Source organism: Jaculus jaculus, chromosome 2 (assembly GCF_020740685.1).
Source record: "Jaculus jaculus isolate mJacJac1 chromosome 2, mJacJac1.mat.Y.cur, whole genome shotgun sequence".
Lineage (NCBI taxonomy): Eukaryota > Metazoa > Chordata > Mammalia > Rodentia > Dipodidae > Jaculus > Jaculus jaculus.
This window is the reverse complement of record NC_059103.1, coordinates 77,649,151-77,670,748: the sequence shown is the minus strand read 5'-3', so window position 1 is coordinate 77,670,748 and position 21,598 is coordinate 77,649,151. Positions and strand designations below refer to the sequence as shown.

Genomic DNA, 21,598 nt, shown 5'->3' with positions numbered 1-21,598 from the left:
CATAGCAGCTTCTTCAACCATTATAAAACTTCCCCTCTATCTTCAATTTCCCTTCTTTCTTCCATAAACTCTGTCTGATATAGAGGTTCATTCCAGAAACCTGAGGGTGCCTGCTATAATCATTTTGAAAGATTTCAAAATTGGACCTTATTTTCCCAGTGTTTCAATGTTATTTCATTCATGTGACTTACCCTAGAGATACACAGTATACTTCAAGAGAAAAGCTATGTTCTCAATTTTATATTTAAATTTAAGAGGCCAAGTTTGTAAAGCTGAATTTGTCCATAGCTCTTGAGGTTTAGAAAGCCCTGTTAATACCCACTGGCATGGCCATGTTGTCTATTGAGAAAGTCTAATAATACTGCTTGTGTGAAATGTAGTTTCCCATGTCTACTACTCATTCTCAGAGATTGTGATTACAAAAATGCACCTGGCAAATGTGGCAGAGAGTGCATGTGACTCACTTCTGACATAGTTAACATCTCATAGAATTGCATAATCTTGAAGGGAGCCATTAAACTAACATTGTCATTTCTTTTTGATGGGTTAGAGAGAACTGTTTCTCATCAGAAGGTAGTGGGGAATTCTAAATTAAGCCTAAATGGCTGCTTATTATGCCATAGACATAAGTTACATCCCAGGGGAAGTACAGTGAGGGGATAAGACAATGATGCTGGGAGCTTCAATGAGGCAGAGTTCCTCCTGCCTGTAAAGGACAGAATGAAAAGGATGTGTTCATGGAAGAGAGTATAGACTTCAAAATTATATTATCATATAAGGAGATACTTCACAAGATCCAAGTTGAAGCAGGGCCACAAAATGAGCCATTATGTATCAGGGCTAATAGAAATCGCAGAGAGGATGAGCCAGTAATAGTAAGAATGGAGAGAGGGAGAAATTACATCAGCACTTGAGAAACAAAGGTGGGAGTTGGAGTCCAACACAAGCAGTTATAATTTGTCCAGTGAGCTTTGGAAGGAAAACAGGTAAAGGCTGACACTAATGACAGCAAAAGCCCTGAATGTCTATGCTCTTAGCATGGATATATCTCCTGCTGCAAGGATGCCACTGTGTTTTCAAAGGTTGTTTGGATCTTTCCATAGGGTTAAACTTCATGACAAAGAGTGGAAGCAATGAAAGGACAGCTAAGTTATCACTGCATCTACAGAAAAGCCCTTCCAGCTTTATCAAGCCTAGTGTTGCAAATACATACATCCAACCACCCTATGCACATTTGTGCATCAAGATGTACGTCCCTGCACACACACACATGCTATACAGGTATCATATAACTTGAGATCTCTGCTGTCTCTACATTCTCAAATCTGTAGAAGAATTTCTACATTGTGTGATTATCTTTCAACAAAAAATTCTTAAATTTGCTATAGGAACAGATACAGATGTGATGTGCAGACTTTTTTTTTTCCCCACAAAATGAATTGTGGCAATACTTGGATGGTAGTCCACAGAGTTATATGTTTCCATGGTAATAATGATTCTTTTATTAATATTCAATAACAAAGATGTTTCCTCTTCTGAAGGAAAAAAATAAACTTTGGTATGTATTAATCAATTTGTTACTAAGATGGATAGCTGTGGATGTCAAGTAAGTAGAGACAAATGAGCCAAAGGAAGAGTTTAGAATATTTAAAATTTGTAAGTATTGCTCCTGTGTGAGTTAAATTTAACACAGCTCCTGCCAAGGAAAATTCAAAATATTTAAAGAATTAAAAAACTACACACATACACACATGTACACACACGAAAAACATGCAGTAAATGAAGAGGCTTCTCAATTTTAGAGAGTTAGCATTATGTTTAAATCAAATTGGGTTACAAAATCAAATTTCAAGGCATAATTTAATTAGGCACAATGCAAATTTTGATAACTATGTGTGGCAATTAAGATTGGAGAGCTAAAAATATTAATTGTAAGTTTTTGCAAAGTTCTATGAAAAATAAATATGATAGTTAAGAAAACATTTAAAATAAGTAGCATTTCTGAATATATAATTAAATGTTTTCATTTATTATGGTAAATCTCCCCATAGCAATAAAAATTCCACCTTGGTGGGCTGGAGAGATGGCTTAGTGGTTAAGTGCTTGCCTGTGAAGCCTAAGGACCCCGGTTTGAGGCTTGATTCCCCAGGACCCATGTTAGACAGATGCACAAGGGGGCGCACACATCTGGAGTTCATCTGCAGTAGCTAGAAGCCCTGGCGTACCCACTCTGCTCTCTCTCTCTCTCTCTCTCTCTCTCTCTCTGCCTCTTTCTTTCTCTGTCTGTTGCTCTCAAATAAATAAATAAAAATTTAAAAAACATTCCACCTTGAAAATTAGTATGAATATAGAGAAATGCAGAATCATTTGGGGGATGATACTGATGCAAACAGACTCAGGATGCCTATGCTATAACAACATTTTGATCAAAAGAAACATTTTATATCTGAATTTATGTCAACAAACATTTATGGATAATATGTGAAAGCAAGATCAAGGACTGAAATGACTTAAAAAGTAAATTTACGAATTATATTTCGACTGTGCTATTTCCCAGATATCCTACCCAAATCAGCATCATGAAGTTTTATGAGAAGCTTGGCAAGCATGCTGAGAAGCTCTTGTGAACAAGCTGGGGCTCAAGAGCCATGTGTAGTTGTGGCCCATAAAAGAAGCAGGAAGTCCAAAGCCCAGTGCGGGTCTACATCAAAGACCTTATATATGAGGACACTCTAGTGCTTCAAAGAAATGGACAACATTGCTACATTGCTGTAGATCTCTTTCTTGAATCCATGTTTATTTTATAATACTATCACATTTTTTTATTTCAGTTGTGGCATTCAGACTTTCTAAAAGTAGTTAATTTATAAGCAATACATTTTGAACATTTGCTGTTTCCAACATTACTAAAAACATTTTAAGCATATGAGCACATTTAGCATTCATAGTAAACCTATGTGGTAAGCTAATTTTCAGTACACCCAATCTATTTATGAGAAAACAGAGGCATAGAATTTAAACAACTTTACAGGATCTTCAACTATAATCAGAAGGGATATGGACTGTATGCCTGGTTTTCAAAAGAAATGCTCTTAAAAGGGCTAGAAAGATGGTCTAGCAGTTAGGGCACATGCCTGCACAGCCAAAGGAACTCTGTTCAATTCCCCAGGACCCACATACGCCAGTTGCACACGGAGGAGGAGCATGAATCTAAGGTTGGAGTGGAGCCCTTCTGGGCTGGGGAGGAGAAAGCTTTTTTTGACATAGAAAGACGACTGTGCCAGCCAGGCAGCTGTGACTGTGAAAGCACTGCTTGTGAACATGGTCAAGAGGGTAAAGATTTTTCCTCTTCTTCACCTAATGTGCCTGAGTTAAGATATTTTCCTGAAAGGTGTTAGAAATGGAACCCACAGATGTTTATGAAAAACAAATACTTTATCCTTTTGGATGTTAAAGAAACCAACTTAAAAGTCAAGGTTTGTCAGAAGGTCTTCTACCAACTACAGGAATAGAGCAAGACAAGAAGAATGGGAACATGGCCAGTACCTGAACATGTATGAGCAGTTTTTAAGCCCCACTGAAGCCAGGGACCTCATGTACAGGAAGAATCTTGGTCAGAAGTTAGCTCTACATTACTAGTTAGGAACACAGATCTAGACTTCAGACTGATGAGAGGAACAAAGGGAAGAATCCACAAACAACCCTGCAAGCCAAGAACAGAGCCAGCTCTTTTAGAGGAAGACAGGTGGCTACTTGAGACCTGGCCATGGCTTTAGGTGCAGGAACCAACAACTTAGAGAATCAATATATACAGACCTCTCTTACAGGAAAATACTGAGGATAACTTTGGTTTCTGTTGACTGCTACTAATAAAAAGCAATCAAGATGTTTCAATACTATAGAACACACTGGGGATAAAACAAAGAGGAGACATTGAGGTTTAGATGTAATCTGAGAAGTGGAAGTTATTTTTGTGACAGGTGCTCCCTGAAGGGGAGTGCTTAATGCAAACTTCACCCTTCTTCTTGCTTCTATTTATGCATCCCTCCTCCATTACAAAGTGGAGATAGAAGACTTTGCCAACCCTTCTGTTATCCAGCACCATCTCCTCTGCCCTTCTCCACCTTACAGTTTTGCTGCAAACTGAGCAACAAATGAAGAGAGTCCCATTTTATTACCCCCAGATGTGTATCCTGGCAGTCTGGAAGGTGCAGTTCTCTGCATTCCTTGTGATGGCAATAAGAGCCTATGAGCAGCCAATCCCACCTGTGTGACAGCCATCTCCCACCCTTGCTTATTTGATTAAAGTAAACATTCAACACCCTATCTTTGAGTCTCCAGTCTGCTACAGTCAAAACAGGAGCTTCTCAATAGAAGGAGATGCTGGATTTGCCTGCTAGTGGACTCAGGACCTTGTGGGAACCAGGCCATGGATCCAGCCTGGGCTCAGGGTGGTCCCTGTGAGTGTAGGTTCATGTGCCCCCGCATGGTTGGCTTCTCTTGAACTGCCCTTCTCACCCTGCTCTCTCAGGGCACAAAGCTTGTCACAGCTTTGAAGTCACATTTGGAGTCTTCTCCTTCACACAGTAAAACATGAACCTTGGGCTTGTTTGGGTATGCCAAACATGCAGTGGCAGTAGCTGGGGACCCAAAAATGTCACTGGTCTTCCCAGTGGGTTCAGATGTTGTCCGGTCTGCACAGGAGTTGATTCATCAAAGATACCACTTCCTTTCACTCCTGGGGGGGTTTGTCCTCTTGGGTATGTTCTGAGGTTCTTCAGTTGATCCAAAAATATTAGACACCATCCTGTTGGGCTTGCTTGAAGGAACAACTTCTTCTGGACTTCCAAAAAGATTGGTCGATTCTCCACTAGGAGCTTCACGGACCTGGAGCCCTCCCGGCCAGCCTTGCCATCCATGCTCTGGAACATCATAACTTTCTTATATAATAAATAGAAAAGGAAAGTTGGCTGACAAGTAGTAGCTCTTTTACCAAACAATATCAGGTAGAATTGGGGGCCATAACTGAGGAAAATAGATGTAAAACAATGTTTCCACTTTAGTTTCAGCAAACATAGCTTTTATCATGATTATTACTACATTATTATTTAGTGGATAATATACAGAGCACTATAAAACAACATTTACTATTTACTTCCATGTATTTATGAAGTCTCAAATATTTTGCATTTGAATTGTAATGATGTACAATGATATTGTTACAGTTTGTGCTCATGGTTGTTTATCCCACACCTGCAGTAGCATGTCTTTTTCATGTTTTACTTGTTCAGTGTTCAAATAATAAAGTTTCATAATTACTAGTATAGCACATCATACAGCAGGCTCCTGGTCAAACTCAATCCATGTGCAGCAGGTACCACATGGTAGAAATAATATTTATAAAAATATAGCCATGTCTCCCAGTTTCTATAAGCTTTATCACTCTTATATACAACATCAAATAAAATTTCATCAGTGAAATGTGAATAACATCATGGAAGAACTTTTCTCTACCCTTTATACTTGCGTGTTTATGTGTGCATGACCTGACACCTGTGTAGAGTTCAGAGGGCAACCTTTAGGTGTCCATCCTGATCTTCCACTGCCAATGATGCATGATCTTTCCTTGTCAACAGCTTACTCAATAGACTCACTGAGCCCAATTTTCTGAGAAATTATCCTGTGTTCACCTTTCATCTCATCACAAGTATGCTGGATAGCACAAGCCCATCACAGTTTCTGGTTTTTATGTGGTATCTAGGGTTCTTAACTCAGGTATTCATGCTTGTAGGAAAAGTGCTTCACTCACTGAGACACTAGGAGGGATGGGAAGGGAGGAGAGGGCATCAAAGGTCAGGGGGAAACACTAATCTAGACCCAAATGGCAATGGTACTATAAAATTCTACTTCCTAAAAGGCAGACCAAATGGCTGAACCTTCACCAGGCCCTTACAGGAAACACCTGAACCACAAGACAATGGAGAGGGTAGGATCAAGTCTAACCTAAATCCTCTACATCTTCTTTCCCTCTCTCTCTCTCCTCTCTAACTTCTATATATTAGTTACCTTTTTTCCTCATTTTCTTAGGGGACACTGACCTGTAACTCCCAGTACCAGCATGGGGCTATCAACCACAATGAGCTTTTTTTTTTTTTTTTTTTGATGGGGCGGGGCATGTTTATTATAATAGGAAAGACTACTCCCTAGGAATTTTAACAAACAAGAACATTTTGCTGGGAGAACAAGACACTAGAATACAAAATTACAAGTGTTTTAACTCCAGGTCTGTCCCCAGCTCCACCAAGAAGCAAATGGAAAGACAGTTGAAGCAAACAGGCAATTCTGTAAAACTAGACTTAGAAACCCTACAAATCTGATTAAAATCTAAAACTTGTTTTGCTTTAAAAAATTTAATATATGAAAAGGCCTGCTTTAGTGACATGCTAAAATCCCACCAAAAAATAACCCCAACACCCCCATGTCAGTAACAAAGTTGACCAGCCAACTCATACTTCTAAACCCACGTGTGGACAAGTGCGTGTGTGTCTTCTAGAGTTAGACATGGGGCTCAGAAACTGCAAGTAATGTGTACGTATTGCCTGCAAAAAATGGGCAGGGAAATCCTGGTAAAATGAGGAACAGTCCCAAATAACCAATTTTTCTAATACTATGCTCCCCACTGCTACTTCCTTTACTTACAAAGGGGACCCTTGAACCAAATAATTTACCTCACATTTGGCACCCAGTGACCAGGATGTTTGTTTTCTTTAGAAAAACACACATATCCACAACCCTTATATAATTTTTTTGTTTTTACATTTAAATATAAAAATACTACTTTTGCTTTGTGTTATAAATGGAGGACCAAGCAGTAAAGAACTTTTCTTCTCTTAAGGTAGGACAGCCATCTGTTGTGGCTGAGCTGCTGTTTGTGAAGGGTGTGGGTGGCTCCAAGCAAAAGAACCACAAGAGGTAAACTAACCCCCAGTTCTTGCTCTTCTCCTAACCTCCACTAATGAGAGTTGGTTTAATCTTAAGAATTGAAGGAGACGTGCCATCCTAAGTAGTCAGGCTTGCCCTTCCAGCTGTCCTTTAGAGGAAGTTCTCCCCTCCTTCACACACTGCTTTGTGCGGAGGTGACATCTACCAGACAAGCTCACCTCCAGAGAGAAGCAGTCACCACCTTTCCCTGCGCCCACCCACACATTAGAAAGGAAGAAAACGGGGGCTGGGTACATGGAGATTAAGAACTTGACCCCTCTATCCTGACCAAGGAAAAGCAAGGTTCACTGGGTATGAGGAATAAAAAGACCTTGAAATCCCACTTTTGAGTAATGAGGATAATTAAGACACCAGGGAGAGGGAGAGTTGCAGTGGGATGAAGAGCTGGGAAGGGCTCAGTCGCTGGAAGCATCGTCCCCTTAGTTTTTGTACTGGAAGGGCTCGTCGCCAGTCTCGTTGAGAAGACACGTACGGATGATGGCCTCTGTCACTGCAAAGGGGTCGCAGTTGGCAGAAGGGCGCCGGTCTTCGAAATAACCCCTCTTCTCCTGGCCGACAGACCGGGGAATGCGGATGCTGGCGCTGCGGTTGGCAACACCAGCGGAAAAGTCGATGTTGGAGGTCTCGTGGAAGCCAGTCAGGCGCCGGGCATTGTCCAGGCCTCCCTTGGGATCATAGGCACGGATGTGGTACTGGTGCCGCTTGCTGAGTTTCTCAACGGCCTCCTCAATGTACTTCAGGCCATTCTCCTCCCGCATGGCCTTTGTGCTGAAGTTGGTATGGCAGCCTGTGCCATTCCAGTTCCCAGGAATGGGCTTAGGGTCAAAGGTTGCTATCACGCCAAAGTCTTCACATACACTATGTAAGATAAAGCGGGCCACCCACAGGTGATCTCCCATGCGGATTCCTTCACAGGGTCCAATTTGGAATTCCCACTGGGCAGGCATGACCTCGGCATTTGTTCCTGTGATCTTGACTCCGGCATACAAGCAGGCCTGGTAGTGAGCCTCCACGATGTCTCTGCCATAGGCTTTGTCAGCTCCCACGCCACAGTAATACGGGCCTTGGGGCCCAGGGAAGCCATTGGAAGGCCAACCAAAGGGGTGCCCATCCGTCCCCATGAGAGTGTATTCCTGCTCCATTCCAAACCAGGGGTGCTGGTTGCTGACCATGTCCATGATCCGCTTACAGGTGTGCCTTAAATTGGTTTTGGCAGGCTTCCCATTATACTTGAAAACTTCACAGAACACCAGCTTGTTGGGATCCTTGTGGAAAGGGTCACGGAACATGGCAACTGGGAGGAGGTACATGTCACTGTTGGAGCCTTCAGACTGGAAAGTGCTAGAGCCATCAAAATTCCATTCCGGCAACTCTTCTACACACTTGGGCTCAAAGTCCAGGGTGCGGGTCTTGCAGTGCAGCCCTTCTCCGGTACCATCGATCCAGACATACATGGCTTGGACTTTCTCACCTTGAGGCAGGGCCATGTACATCTGCTTGATGCCTTTGTTCAAGTTGGAACTTGCTGAGGTGGCCATGGTGGAAGGCATTCTGGGCGGCCGCGGGCTGGCGGGAAGGAAGGTGGGCAGGCGGCGAGAGCGAGGTGGAGAGAGAGCGCGGAGAGGAGATCGGTGTACGGTTCAGACGCTGTGCTCGGCTCCCATTCTCGGCTCTGCCCACAATGAGCTTTTGATCAGAGAAACCTACAAGGTTTTCTAAAAGAATGACAGATTTCAGTCAGAGTACTTGAAGACCCACCAAAGGTTAGTGGTAAGACCCTATTGTTGAAGACACCATATGTGGCTGACATGTAAAATGGAACAGCATGGCTGGAAGCCAGGAGAGAGTCAGTCCCCAGACAGTCAGAATGTCTAGTGTCAGAAGGTGCTACATGGGCGACTGGGGGACACAACCAACATCTGTCCAAGCAACTCATTGTCCAACCTACTTAGCAGCAAATAACCTGGTGTGATGCCCACACAAGTGCAATAGTGGCACACAGCCATGGTGGGGAACCAACTGCTCTTGATTTGGCTAACTTATCCCTTTAGTGGTACGAGACCCATAGCTGGACCTGGGAAACAAGTCAGGATCATATCTAAACATAAGCCCACTCTCCAATAACAAGCTACCATCAATCATGGGCTACAAGAGAGCCTACACCTATTAAATTCTCTATAAAATAAAAAGTAAGGGTTATCTCATTTGTCCTGGTGCTAGCTTACTCTCTGCTGGAGAATCTGATTGTCTTTTTCAGATAGATGCAGATCCTAAGGAGAGAGCCACCCCATCATACCTCAAAAGGGCCCTGGCTGAAACTAAGGAAAATTGGTGAAACAAGCAAGGGTGCTGTTTTCCTGATGAACCGGATACCAGCACAGGGTTGAAGGACATCACCACAGAGAAAAACTACCAAATCAGAGAGCCAGAGGCTCAGAGGCCCCCAACACCTCATCACTGAAGCAGACCAAAAATGAACCCAACATGGCTCAGGGAAATTTTGCAGAAGAGGGGGCAGAAAGAATGTCAGAGCCACATGTTGGGTCATGATATGCAGAGACATTTATCGTACCAATAACTGTGGGCTAACTCCACAATGCATGACCAATATACCTCAACAAGGAGGGGTGAATATGGAGGAGGTAGGTCACAGATAAGCCTAATAATGGTACCAAACTGCCTATACTTGCAGAATAGAAAACTAGTAAAGAAAATATAATAATAAAATAAAATAAAATAAGAAATAAAGGGTGTAAAGATTCAAGGGGTAAAATGGCAACTACTCTTAAGCCCCCTGGAACAGCACTTGAAGAAAGCATTAGTATTACTTCCTCTGTGAACTGCCTATCCAGCTCTGAAACGAAGAAAAAATGGTGAAACAAGCAAGGGCAGTGTTTTCTTGGTGAACCAGGCACCAGCACAGGGTGAAGGAGATCAACACAGAGAACAATCAACTCCTACCAAATCAGATATCCAGAGACACAGAGGCCCCCAAACCTCATCACTGAAGCAGACCCCAAATGTACCCAACATGTCTCCCAGAAATTTTGCAGAAGAGGGGGTAGAAAGAATGAGTTCCGGGTCAGCCTGAGCTGGAGTGAGACCTTACCTCAGAAAAAAAACAAAAGAGATGATACCTTTGGCATCAAGAAATAAGCATGTTGAGCACCATATCAGTACATACATGTAAATATACCACATTTACCACATCATATATACTATGTACATACAGAATGTTAAAAGGTAAAACTACCTTTATAGCATCTTAACAAATACAAATCCTCAGTAAAATAAAAGTCTATATTCAGTAGCCCTCATAGCATCTCCACAATGATAACATAGATGCCCTCACAGTATTCCAATGATAACAGAAAAACTGAGGCTCATTTCTCCCTGCCCTACAAAGGAAAGGGAAGCTTGCAGTCAGCTTATTCTTTTAAAGAAGGTTGGTATTTGGGAGCTAAAAATCTAAATGCCTATTTATAAATCAGAACAGAACTCCAAGTCATTCATTTGACTTGAGAAAATCTAAGACCTAGGCACTCTGCCCAACAGCATGTTGCTTGCTACTTGCCACTTAAAGACAACAGGATCTCCTCAAGCCTACAAATCTCATGATCAACCAGAAAATATTAATCTCTTACCTCCTGAAGCACTCTCTTCATCTTTAGTAACAGCGTCTTCACTGCTGTGCAGTCCTGAAGCATCATTCTGAATGGCAAAGGGTCGATGTTTCCGTTCTCCTCCACACTTGGCAGAGGCCAATCTACAGAAGGACTGCTGGGCATGCAGCTAATATGGGGACACCTGGCATCTGGATGAACATCTTTTGTTAACTTCAGAGAAAGGTTCCTAACAAGAGGAAAATGAAAAAAAAAATTATCATGTAGCATGATTAGAGTAGAATTTCCTAGGATGTTAATCAATGTTAATAGAATGTCAGAAAGAAATTCATGGGGTCCTCTTCATTTTTTCATATTAGTCTTTGAAGATACTCAGACTTTTAGCAGATATTATAAAATGGGTTAATTGTGCATTTAATTGGAAAATTCAATGAAAATTACAGTTTTAGAAAATGACATTCCCCCAATCAGCATTTCATTTATACTTGGTACTTGTTTGGCTTATTTAAAAATGTCAAAACAACAAAAATCACAAGAGAGTAAATTTCATATCTGTGGTTTCAAATAATATGCTTAAACTAATTTGAATAAAAAGATTAAGAAGCAAAACATACAAAAGAAATAATATAATATTGTTCACATAATTACTAAAGCAATCAACCACTTTTGTAATTCATTAGTGAATTATATTAAGGCAGTGGGATGCTAGAAACAGTTATCCTGAAGCACATATGCATTAAGTCTATGAGAGGAATAGCATGGAAGGGAAGCAAAACTTATCACCCCACCTAAAACAGTGGAACTGTAGAGTAGGGATCACTGGACCTAAACACAACCAAGGGGAAATATAAAATAAGTAAATTAATTAAATAAATAAATCAACAGCTGAGACCAGCCTATGTTCATCAAAGACAAAATTGGTTTCACAACTCCTTGGAGGTGAAACAGAAACCCACCCCACAGATTTGCTCCTTTATCCACCGGAAATTATTGAAGTCAAAGAGAGCATAATTGTTAATTCTGTACCAGAGTATTTGTATAACAGGCATATCCACTATTAATATTATTCATAATCTACTGATGAGGCAATATGTATTCTACATCTGGCATCTTGAACTTCTACCTTGAAAATACAACTTCTGACTAAAACATCTAAGAACATGTTAAAACAAACATAAAATTTAAGCAACAGGATAACCTAAGGTATCAGAATCTCAAAGTTGTAATATAAAGTTTGAATCCCACAGTAACAGCCTCCACTGAAACTAAGTTTGATGAAATACCAGACACAGAGAGAATTCAGGGGAGTGACTATAAATATGTTTAAAGAAAGATAAAAGTACTTTAGAGTAAAAATCTGGAAAGAACAGACTAAAAGAATAACAGAAGAAAATAAACTCCTAAATCTATGCCAAGATCTCATAGGAAATACCCTAAACATCATAAGGAGGTTGATACACGATATGAGCGAGAAAATAGAAATACTGAAGAATTACCAATCTGAAATATTAGAAATGAAAAATAAAGTAAGTCACAAAAGTTTTAAACTGTCAAAGCAATCCTGAGTAACACATTTCTGTTGATATGACCATATCTGAATTTAAGTTATATATTACACAGCCATAAGGAAAAAACAAAACAAACAACAACAACAAAACAGCACAGTACTGGCACAAAAAAAAAAAAGGCATGTAGATCAATGGAACAGAAGAGATAATCCAGATATGAAGCCATGCAGCCATTTACAAATTAAATTATTGTTAATTATAATAAAATTTTACTAAACTTTAGTGTATACATGTTATTCAATATGCACCTTTGACTGAATTTAGTAGCAAATACATGACAACTCTGTTTCTCAATTTAGGTTGCTTAAGATCATACAAGTCAGAAAATTACACACAAACACAATGATCACCATTTGATTTGGACCTTGGCAGTTTGCTTCCATTTTTACTTTGCAAAAGGGAGAGAGTTTGCGTTTTTCCCCACAGTTGTAGCAAGGAACCACATGGCCTGCATAGCAATGGTGGCTGAAGTCAGAGTAGCAGGCAATATTCAGTCACTGTCCTCAATAGGTTTGTGTGTATGTGTATGTGTATGTGTGTATATATATATATATATATATATATATATATATATATATATATATATATATATATATACACACACACACACACACACACTTACGAGTTGATATTGAAAATAAATATGAGTATTATTCCACATATAAGAAGGTTATGAAAGGTTTATTCTTGCACATGAAAAAGTAGATTCTTACCAGTTATAGTAATGGAAACTATTCTGAACTGGGAAGAGATTGGTTATTGACAGGACTCCTGACTAGGCTGCTCCTCAGTGTAACTACTCAGCATAATCATCCTATTTATTTATGCTAATGCCCATTGTTTCCCACTAGCTAGTGTACAGACCTTATAATTGGCAATTCTCAGTAGCATGTTCACTACTTTCAATACCCATGATGGGAAGAGAGAGAAAGGGTGGGGGTGATGGACACACAATTGGATCCAAATGGCAATGGTATCATAAGATTCTACATCCTAAAAGACAGACTAAATGGTTGAACCTTCATCATGTCCCTAGATGGAACATCTGAATCATGGGCCTAGGAGAGGGTATGATGAAGACTAACCTTAATCTTCTCTTGTTTCTCTCTCTCCCTCTTCTCTCTCGTCTCCCTATCTCTTATATATTACTTATCTTTTTCTTCCTTTTTTTTGTTTTTTTCCCATGGTACTGGTCTGTAACTCCCAGTACCAGCATGTAGCTAACAATCACAATGAGCTGTTAATCAGAGAAACCTACAAAGTTTCCCAAAAGTAGACAGATTTCTATGAGAGCACTTGATGACACACCAAGACCTGACTGCTAAAGACAACATAGGCTGTTGGTACGGAACATGGAGAGACCTGGCTGGAATTTGGAAGAGAGTTAATCCCCAGACAGCTCTTCTAGTGCCAGAAGGTGCTACATGAGTGACTGGTGGAAAATTACCAACATCTGTCTAAGGAAAATTAGCAAAACAATCAACGGTGCTCTTTTCCTGATGAACCAGATACCAGCACAAGGGGGATGGAGACCAACACAGAGAAAAATCTACTCCTACCAAATCAGAGAGCCAGAGCCTCAGAGGCCCCCAACACCTCAGCACTGAAGCAGACCAAAAATGAACCCAATATGTCTCAGGGATATTTTGTGGAAGAGGAGGCGGAAAGAATGTCAGAGTCACATGTTGGGTCATGATATGCAGAGACATTCATCATACCAGTAACTGTGGGCTAACTCCACAATGCAAGACCCATGTACCTCAACAAGGAGGGGACAATGGGGAGGGTGTAGGTCATGGATGAGCCTAATAATGGTATCAAACTGCCTGTATTTGCTGAATAGAAAACTAACAAAAGAAAAGATAAAATAAATTAAAGGCATATTTAGACAATTATTAAAAAAAGAAAAGAAATAAAAACAAAACAAAAACTTCCTAGTTAAGGAATAGCCTACAAAAAAAGTAATGGTCATCTTACTAATCAGCTACATATCTTTTAAAATATATCACTTGTCTGAAAGTAGTATTTTAAGAAAACTATGTATTTTAATGTTTTTTTTTTTAATTGGGTATTAGGACATGTTTCTTTAAGAACAGAGCTTCCATTACTCTCCATGATAGAGTAGTTACAAGTATTTAATACTGTACATTTAGAGAAAATAGACATGGAACCGATTATTTTACCACTGCATATGATACAGGTAAGGTAAGATAGATTCCAAATATCTTAGCAAAGCTTAAAACTGCTGCCTCCCCACATCTTATCTGCTAATACTACCTCCTTGCCTTTGGTTTCAAACACACTGTCCTTCATGCAGGCACTGCCACCTGTCAAGCTCTGTCCTGACTTGGGGCCTTTGCATATACTCCATGGGCAAAAGAATGTGTTTTTGACCCACCTTAAGTTTTCTCCTTAATGTCTGATTTATCAGCCACTAATGCACACAGGTTCTACTTTCTGTGGTTATGTTTTTTCCGATGATATTTATCAAAAGCATACTTAAAACATAATTTGGGAAATCTGTATATATTGGACTAAAGTACACAATTCATGTTGTAAACATGAAGAAAGCTACATAAGGTACAAGTAAATTTACTTTTTAAACATTACATGGCAAAATTGAAAGGACAGATGGATCTGTAGAGAAACCATGCTGCAATGTTATACAAACAGTCATTATGGTGGTTTCCCTTTCCAAATGTTAGAGACCACAGATATTGCATGAACAAAAGCTGTTCACTACAAATTTTGAGTGTTCTTGCTTTGTACTGAAAAATACATCTTTGGTCTTGGTATCAGGATTAATTTCCTTTTCCCTACACCCTTTATTTCTTGATCTTGTATCTCATTCTCTACCTTTGTTTTTGCATGTGATTGTCATCAAGATTAAAGAGCATTTCAATTATGAAGAGTTAGAATCAAGGAACACAGAAGTGAAACTATAACATGGTGGAAAAAAGAACGAAATTAATGTTTAAATAAAAAATGTTACATACATACATATCTGTTTATGAATGCATACATAGTTAGTGTAATAATTTCACTGCAAGTATTATATGCTTTCATTTTTCTATACTGGGAATAACAAGCTGGCAAGCATCTTCCACAGAGATCTAAAACCGACAGAACGTTAAAAACGCACATTACTAAATACACTAGTTATAAGGGCAAACTTATTTGTTCACGTTTTAAAAGCAGTTTTAGTAAGTTTCACAGAATGGCTGCCTCTCCCTACCTTACAGATATCAATCACTTTTTTAAACCCACATTTTTCCCCCTCTAGTTTTACATGAAATTCATTAAATAAGCAACATCAATTACCTAATAAATTGATACATTTTATGTTATCCAAAATTGTTTAAATTATGTGTTAGTTTTTGACAATGAGGAAAAGCTTCCCTTATATATATATCAGTTATGATATAGAAAATAATTTTATTTAGGAAATTTTCAAATATAGAAGAAAGGGAAAACATATTTGAACAGACTGAACTCTTACCACAATCCAAAATGCTTGCAAAATTGTTTAACAAACCTTATTTAATTGTTTTGAATTGTTACAATATTCACTTTCAAATATATACACAAATATTGGGCTGGAGGGATGGTTTAGCACTTAAGTGCTTGCCTGTGAAACCTAAGGACCCAGGTTCAAGGCTTGATTTCCCCAGTATCCACGTAAGCCAGTTGGACAGGGTGGTGCATGTATCTGGACTTCGTTTTCATAGGCTGGAGGCCCTGGTATATCCATTCTCTCTCTGTCAGTCTTTAATATATATATATATATATATATATATATATATATATATATATATATATATATATATATATATATATATATCTCCACACACAAAGATTAAAGCCATCTAAAAATATGAGAAAGAGTACATTTGATATTATATTTCCTTCCAGTCAATGTTTAACTGAGAAACTTATTTGTATAAATAAGTACTGTACTATGGGCTTTGTCGACGGTTATCTAAGACACAGAATATAGAGTATTTATTAGGAGTTTTACCATTATACATTTTAATTTATTTTAAAATTTTATTGGAATATGTATACAGAACACATTGATTTTGTTATTATTTTGATAAAACATAGTTATGGAAAAAATTTCAGCTCTACTATTTAAAATTATTGGCCAATTATGAGCATTCTTTCTATAACAAAAGTTTTATACTTTTAGCATATCATATTGTATGAGTTGAATATGATTGAATGGAAACAATATTCTTGCAAACAAATTTACTTTCACTACAACTTCTTCCCTGCCCTCTTCTTTTCAGTAATAAAATAACAAATTACAAAAGTTTAAATATTTTTGGCTAATCTTTAAGACTCAAATTGCTACCATAAAGTCCACCCTATTTCATTACACCATTTAGTTGTCACTACATCAAGGGCATAAGCAGTATAATAGGGTAGATTACACACATTTTCTCATGTTCATTTTTACCCCACATATATGTGAGTTCATAACATAGTATGGGGATTCCATGTTGAATGTACATTCATCCTTTAGAGCTAGACCAAGCCCTGTTCTCACCTGTACCCATGCTTCAAGAAGTCTCTCCAAATGTTCTTAATATGCTGGGATCCATCTTTTTATTGATCTAGTAATAGTTCATGTATGTCTCTATTCCTGTACTTGCTACATTGTTATATGTCTTCTTCACATCACTGAGGACTCTGTAATGGACTTTGTGTTCCCAAACATATAGTGTTCAGTTTCCAGGAGTATTCCAAAAAGCACATGAGTACATACATGGAAATTTCATATATGCAAAATAAATGTGCTAAGATGATACTTTATTATCCTGAAGTATTGTGTTTATATAGCACACGTTTTTCTATGAAGAACTTGTTACATCGGTCTTTCCATATTTATCAAAGGTAAATCTATTTAAAATAGTGAAATATTCAGTCCACACATTAGGCTTAGAGAGAAAAAGGTAAACATTAATGTCAAGAAAAAATGAGATAGAATGCAAGGATGGGGTATGAGAAGAGATGTGAAGTCTTGTCACATACAAGTATTGTTGCGTGAAGTCTCATGGCATATAGGCTTAAACCGATCTCTTACTAAATAAATGAGATTCTTGCTATAAGTGAGAACTATTTATTTGTAAAATAAGCTTATACTGAAGGACTGATTATTTAAGAACAAACATTTTAGTTTCCATGATTTTGTGTATGCTCTATAGCCTTTCTTGTTACTGATTTGTAGGTTAATTCCATTGTGGTCAGATAGAATGGAAGGAATTATTTCAATTTTCCTGAATTTGTTAAGATTTGCTTTGTGTCCTAATATATGGTCTATTTTAGAGAATGTTCCATGTGCTGCTGAAAAGAATGTATATTCTGCAGCCTTTGGATGAAATGTCCTGTATATATCTGTTAAGTCCATTCCTTCTATGACCTCATTGAGTCCAGATGCCTCTCTGTTTATTTTTTCCCAGGATGACCTGTCAATTGATGAGAGTGGGGTATTAAAGTCACCCACCACCACCACTGTGTTTGGTGTTATCTGTGACCTTAGTTCTAATAGTGTTTGTTTGACGAATTTGGGAGCCCACATGTTAGGTGCATATATGTTTAGGATTGTAATGTCCTCCTGTTAGTGTGCCCTTAATCAATATAAAGTGACCTTCCTTATCTTTCTTGACTAATGTTGGACTAAAGTCTACCCTGTCCGATATTAGGATAGCAACCCCTGCTTGTTTTCTAGGCCCATTTGCTTGAAACACCGTCTTCCAACCTTTCACCCTAAGGTAATGTCTATCCTTTGTAGAAAGGTGAGTTTCTTGGAGACAACAAATTGTAGGATCCTGCTTTTTAACCCAGTCTGCGAATCTATATCTTTTCGTTGGGGCATTGAGGCTGTTGATATTAAGAGATATTATTGAAAGGTGTGTATTTATGTTTGCCATTTTTTTTTGGGGGGGGGGTTCCGGTTCTGCCTGTGCTCTCTTCTGTTAACTAGTATTTGAGTATTGCTTGTTTTTTCTAGGTTCCTTATAAGTGTGCTTTTCCTTTGCTTCAGAATGGAGGATTCTATCAAGTATTTTCTGTAGAGCTGGTTTTGTCTTCAAATACTCCTTTAACCTGCTTTTGTCATGGAATGTCCTTATTTCTCCGTCTATTTGAATGGATAACTTTGCAGGATAAAGTAACCTTGGTTAACAGTTGTTATCTTTCAGAACTTGGAATATATCACCCCAAGCCCTTCTGGCTTTTAAAGTTTGTGTTGAATAATCTGCTGTAATCCTGATGGGCTTACTTTTGTAGGTAACTTGATTTTTCTCTCTAACGGCTTTCAATATTTTTTCTTTGGTGTGTGTGTTTGGAAGTTTGATTATAATATGGAGAGGAGAGGTTCTTTCTAGGTTTTGTCTGGCTGGGGTTCTCAAGGTTTCCTGTATCAATGTTGGCACCTCTTTCCCAATTTGGGGGAAATTTTCTTCTATGATTTTGTTGAAGACACCTACTATGCCTTTTGAGTGAAATTCTTCTACTTCTACTATGCCCTGAATTCTAATATTTGATCTTTTCATAGTGTCCCAAATATCTTGAAATTCCCACTCATACTTTTCTATAAGTTTATCTTTCTCTTTGTTGGCCTGTATTAGATCTGCCACCTGGTCTTCTAGCTTAGATATTCTGTCCTCTCCTTCATCCATTCTACTGGTGAGATTTTCTACAGAGTTTTTTAGTTCATTAACTGTGTTCTTCATTGCTAGTAATTCTGACTGGTTTTTCTTTATTATTTCTATTTCCTTATTTATGTCTTGTATTGCCTTCTTTATTTCATGAAATTGATGTCCTGCATCTTCTCTGATTCCTTTGATTTCCTCTTTAAGTTCCTCTTTGACTCCTTTGATTTGTTCTCTGACTTCTTTGAACATATTTACAATCATTCTTTTGAAATCTTTTTCAGGCATTTCCTCTAGCTCGTTCTCACTGGAGGTCATTTCTGATGCATTAATACTTTTAGCTGGATTTATATCATCTTGCTTTTTAGTGTTTCTTGTGTTATAATGTATATATTTTTGTATCTTGAATTAAGTTAATGCTTGGATTCTCTAGCTAGCTGGGTATTCTTAGCTGTATCAATTGATTTGATGTTATATATTTTCAGGGTAGGAGCTTAAGGTGTTAGATGTGGCTCTTAAGACTCTGAGAGTATCTACAAAGGTGCTCCTAGGGGTTGAGTTTCCCTGCTATGGGAGTATTCAAGTAGGCTGAGTGGAATAAAACACAGGTAGATTCTAAAAGTTAACTAAACACTGTACCCATTCAGTCAAAAACAGCCCCAGATATGTATACCAGAATAGTTATTATAACAACCAGATCCTCTATCAATATAGAGGTTAAGATTTCTGGTCTGTTGTGGGATCCCAGTCAGCTTGTGACCAAGTGAGACCCTTCCCTGGTGCAAACCCAATTACCTTGGATGGGTTTGGTCTCAGTCAAGTTGCTGCCTGGGTCATCGGTCTGCTGTTGTGATTTCTGGAGCTGGGCACTGGCTTTTCCTGAGGGGCAAACCAAGCCTGGAAACGGTGGCCTGCAGATCAGCACACCTGCTGCTGGAACTGGTGCTCCTTCTGGGTCTGCTGTTGTTGCCACTCCTGGGTCTGCTGCTGCTGGGGCCGTTGGTACCGGTTCCGGAGTTGCTGATGTTGCTGCCGAACTCTGCTCCTGCTTGGGTCCCGCTGTCGGCTCAAGTTGGCGTGGCCGGTCCTGGGATGCTGCTCTGTTCGCTGGAGCTGGGCTCAGGCAGCGAGGGATGGGAGGGAGCTGCAGCTGCTCTGGTTCTCTCACTGTTCCGCGTGTTCTTCTACCTCGTGGTCTGCTCCTCCGTTGCTCACTGCTGCTCTCCCTTCACAGATCCTGAGCTGCGGAGAGCGCGGTGTGAGGGGAAGCTCCCATACCTGGCTTTTCCTGCGGCTGGAGCCGAACCTGGCGGCTTTCTGTTGCGTCCCGCCACCGCCACATTTGGCGGAGCTGCTGGAGCCACTTTTGCTGGCCTGTGCAGGCTCTGGATGCTCTGGATATCTCCTACTTCTCCGCTGCCGCTTCAGTTTCCTATACACCTCACTTTTTAGTAAAAGTGTGTATTTTGCTGAGGTTTTTTGGTCTTTTTTTCCCCCCAGGCTGCTTTGGCGTGGTACCTACGTCACCATCTTAACTGGAAGTCCTAAGAACAAACTTTTTAATATAAGAAACATTTCCCCTCCCCCCAAATAAACATTTCCTACTTATTTTTAAGATTCTTGTTTCTAATCAAATAAGATGCATACAGAGAAGCTCTTGGTAGCAAAATGGCTTAAAAACTTAAAACTACATACTGAGTGCCCCTAATGATGAGAACTATTTTACCTTCAGTTGCAATTAAAAAATATAAGCTGAAAAATAATGAGTTAGTAATCAATAAAAATTATTTAATTAGAAGTCCAAATTACAACCAATTTATCACTCTTAAAGTTATTTATTTCTCAATTACATTATCAACAATACACAATAAACCATGAATTTAATTTATTAAACCTAAAGATATCTGTTAGTCTGAAAGAGAGGGCTAAGGTCCAAGATATTGACAAGTAGCTATAACACAGCTGTGGTGTGAAGTAAAGCAGGGCTTACCCTGCAAACCCTATCCTGCCATGGATAAGTTCCAAACTATGTAAAAACAAGTATGAATTTGAGGATTGAGAATATCACTAAAACACTGAAATATCTTACCAAATTGACTTAAAATATTTAAATTCTTAACAGTAATTGTATAATATTGCTATAATAATAATTGAAAAATACTGGTTACAAATTCCTCTAAATTTGTTTAATCCTGCATTCCCTAAATTTATGTGAATGTTCATTTAATGTTATATAATATGTATTAATAATCTGAAATACTAAATGGTGAATTAGTATAAGAAACAATTTCCTAAGACAGTATACAGTTTACTATGAAACTGTTTAAAAGGGCATTTCAAATCTCAATGTTAAACATGCTAATAATCACTATAGTAGTGAAATGATACGGACAACATTATGATATTCAAGAGTTGCTTACTTGAAAATTGTAGCTATTTCATAATTTATGACAAAGTTAACCATGAAATGGAAAAAAAAAAAAGTATCTCTCCTTCTGCAATTGAAAGTTCTTCCTTTCTCTGGAATAGACAAAATACTGGGTTTTGTTATGCATTACAGTCCAGTAACTGTTATAAATGAAGAGCATGTAACTTGATTTATACATAACTGAACATTATAGAGATGGAAAGTCTAAATGTTTGTTATAACAAACAGACAAAAATCCTTGATGTTCTTGAGAGAATTTGAGACTAACCCTTGAAACAGGGGACACAGTTTTAGCTGAACTGATTAAATGTTTCCATTTAA

The 21,598-nt window shown here is 38.7% G+C and overlaps 2 protein-coding genes and 1 pseudogene across 10 annotated transcripts in view; all 3 read right to left on the bottom strand.

Annotated features, from left to right (window-relative positions):
• Nucleotides 1–21,598, bottom strand: part of Ccser1 (coiled-coil serine rich protein 1) — a 1,182,362-nt gene that overhangs the window by 832,082 nt on the left and 328,682 nt on the right. For 8 of the 9 annotated variants that reach the window (XM_045143121.1, XM_045143122.1, XM_045143123.1 and 5 more), the window contains exon 6: nt 10,647–10,854. In XM_045143121.1, the coding sequence (XP_044999056.1) occupies nt 10,647–10,854 (208 nt within the window). Of the gene's footprint in view, nt 1–8,586; nt 8,718–10,646; nt 10,855–21,598 lie in introns of those variants that run through there. The other variant, XM_045143129.1, reaches the window with a different exon arrangement.
• LOC101602149 lies at nt 2,840–4,931 on the bottom strand (annotated as a pseudogene).
• On the bottom strand, nt 7,212–8,552 carry LOC123458615 (glutamine synthetase-like). Its single transcript, XM_045143130.1, has one exon. It carries the CDS (start codon nt 8,550–8,552, stop codon nt 7,422–7,424), a length of 1,131 nt encoding a protein of 376 aa, XP_044999065.1. The 3' UTR covers nt 7,212–7,421.

What these genes read in the sequence shown, in the direction of transcription:
- LOC123458615 (XM_045143130.1), bottom strand. Translation starts at nt 8,552, where the DNA reads ATGCCTTCCACCATGGCCACCTCAGCAAGTTCCAACTTGAACAAAGGC.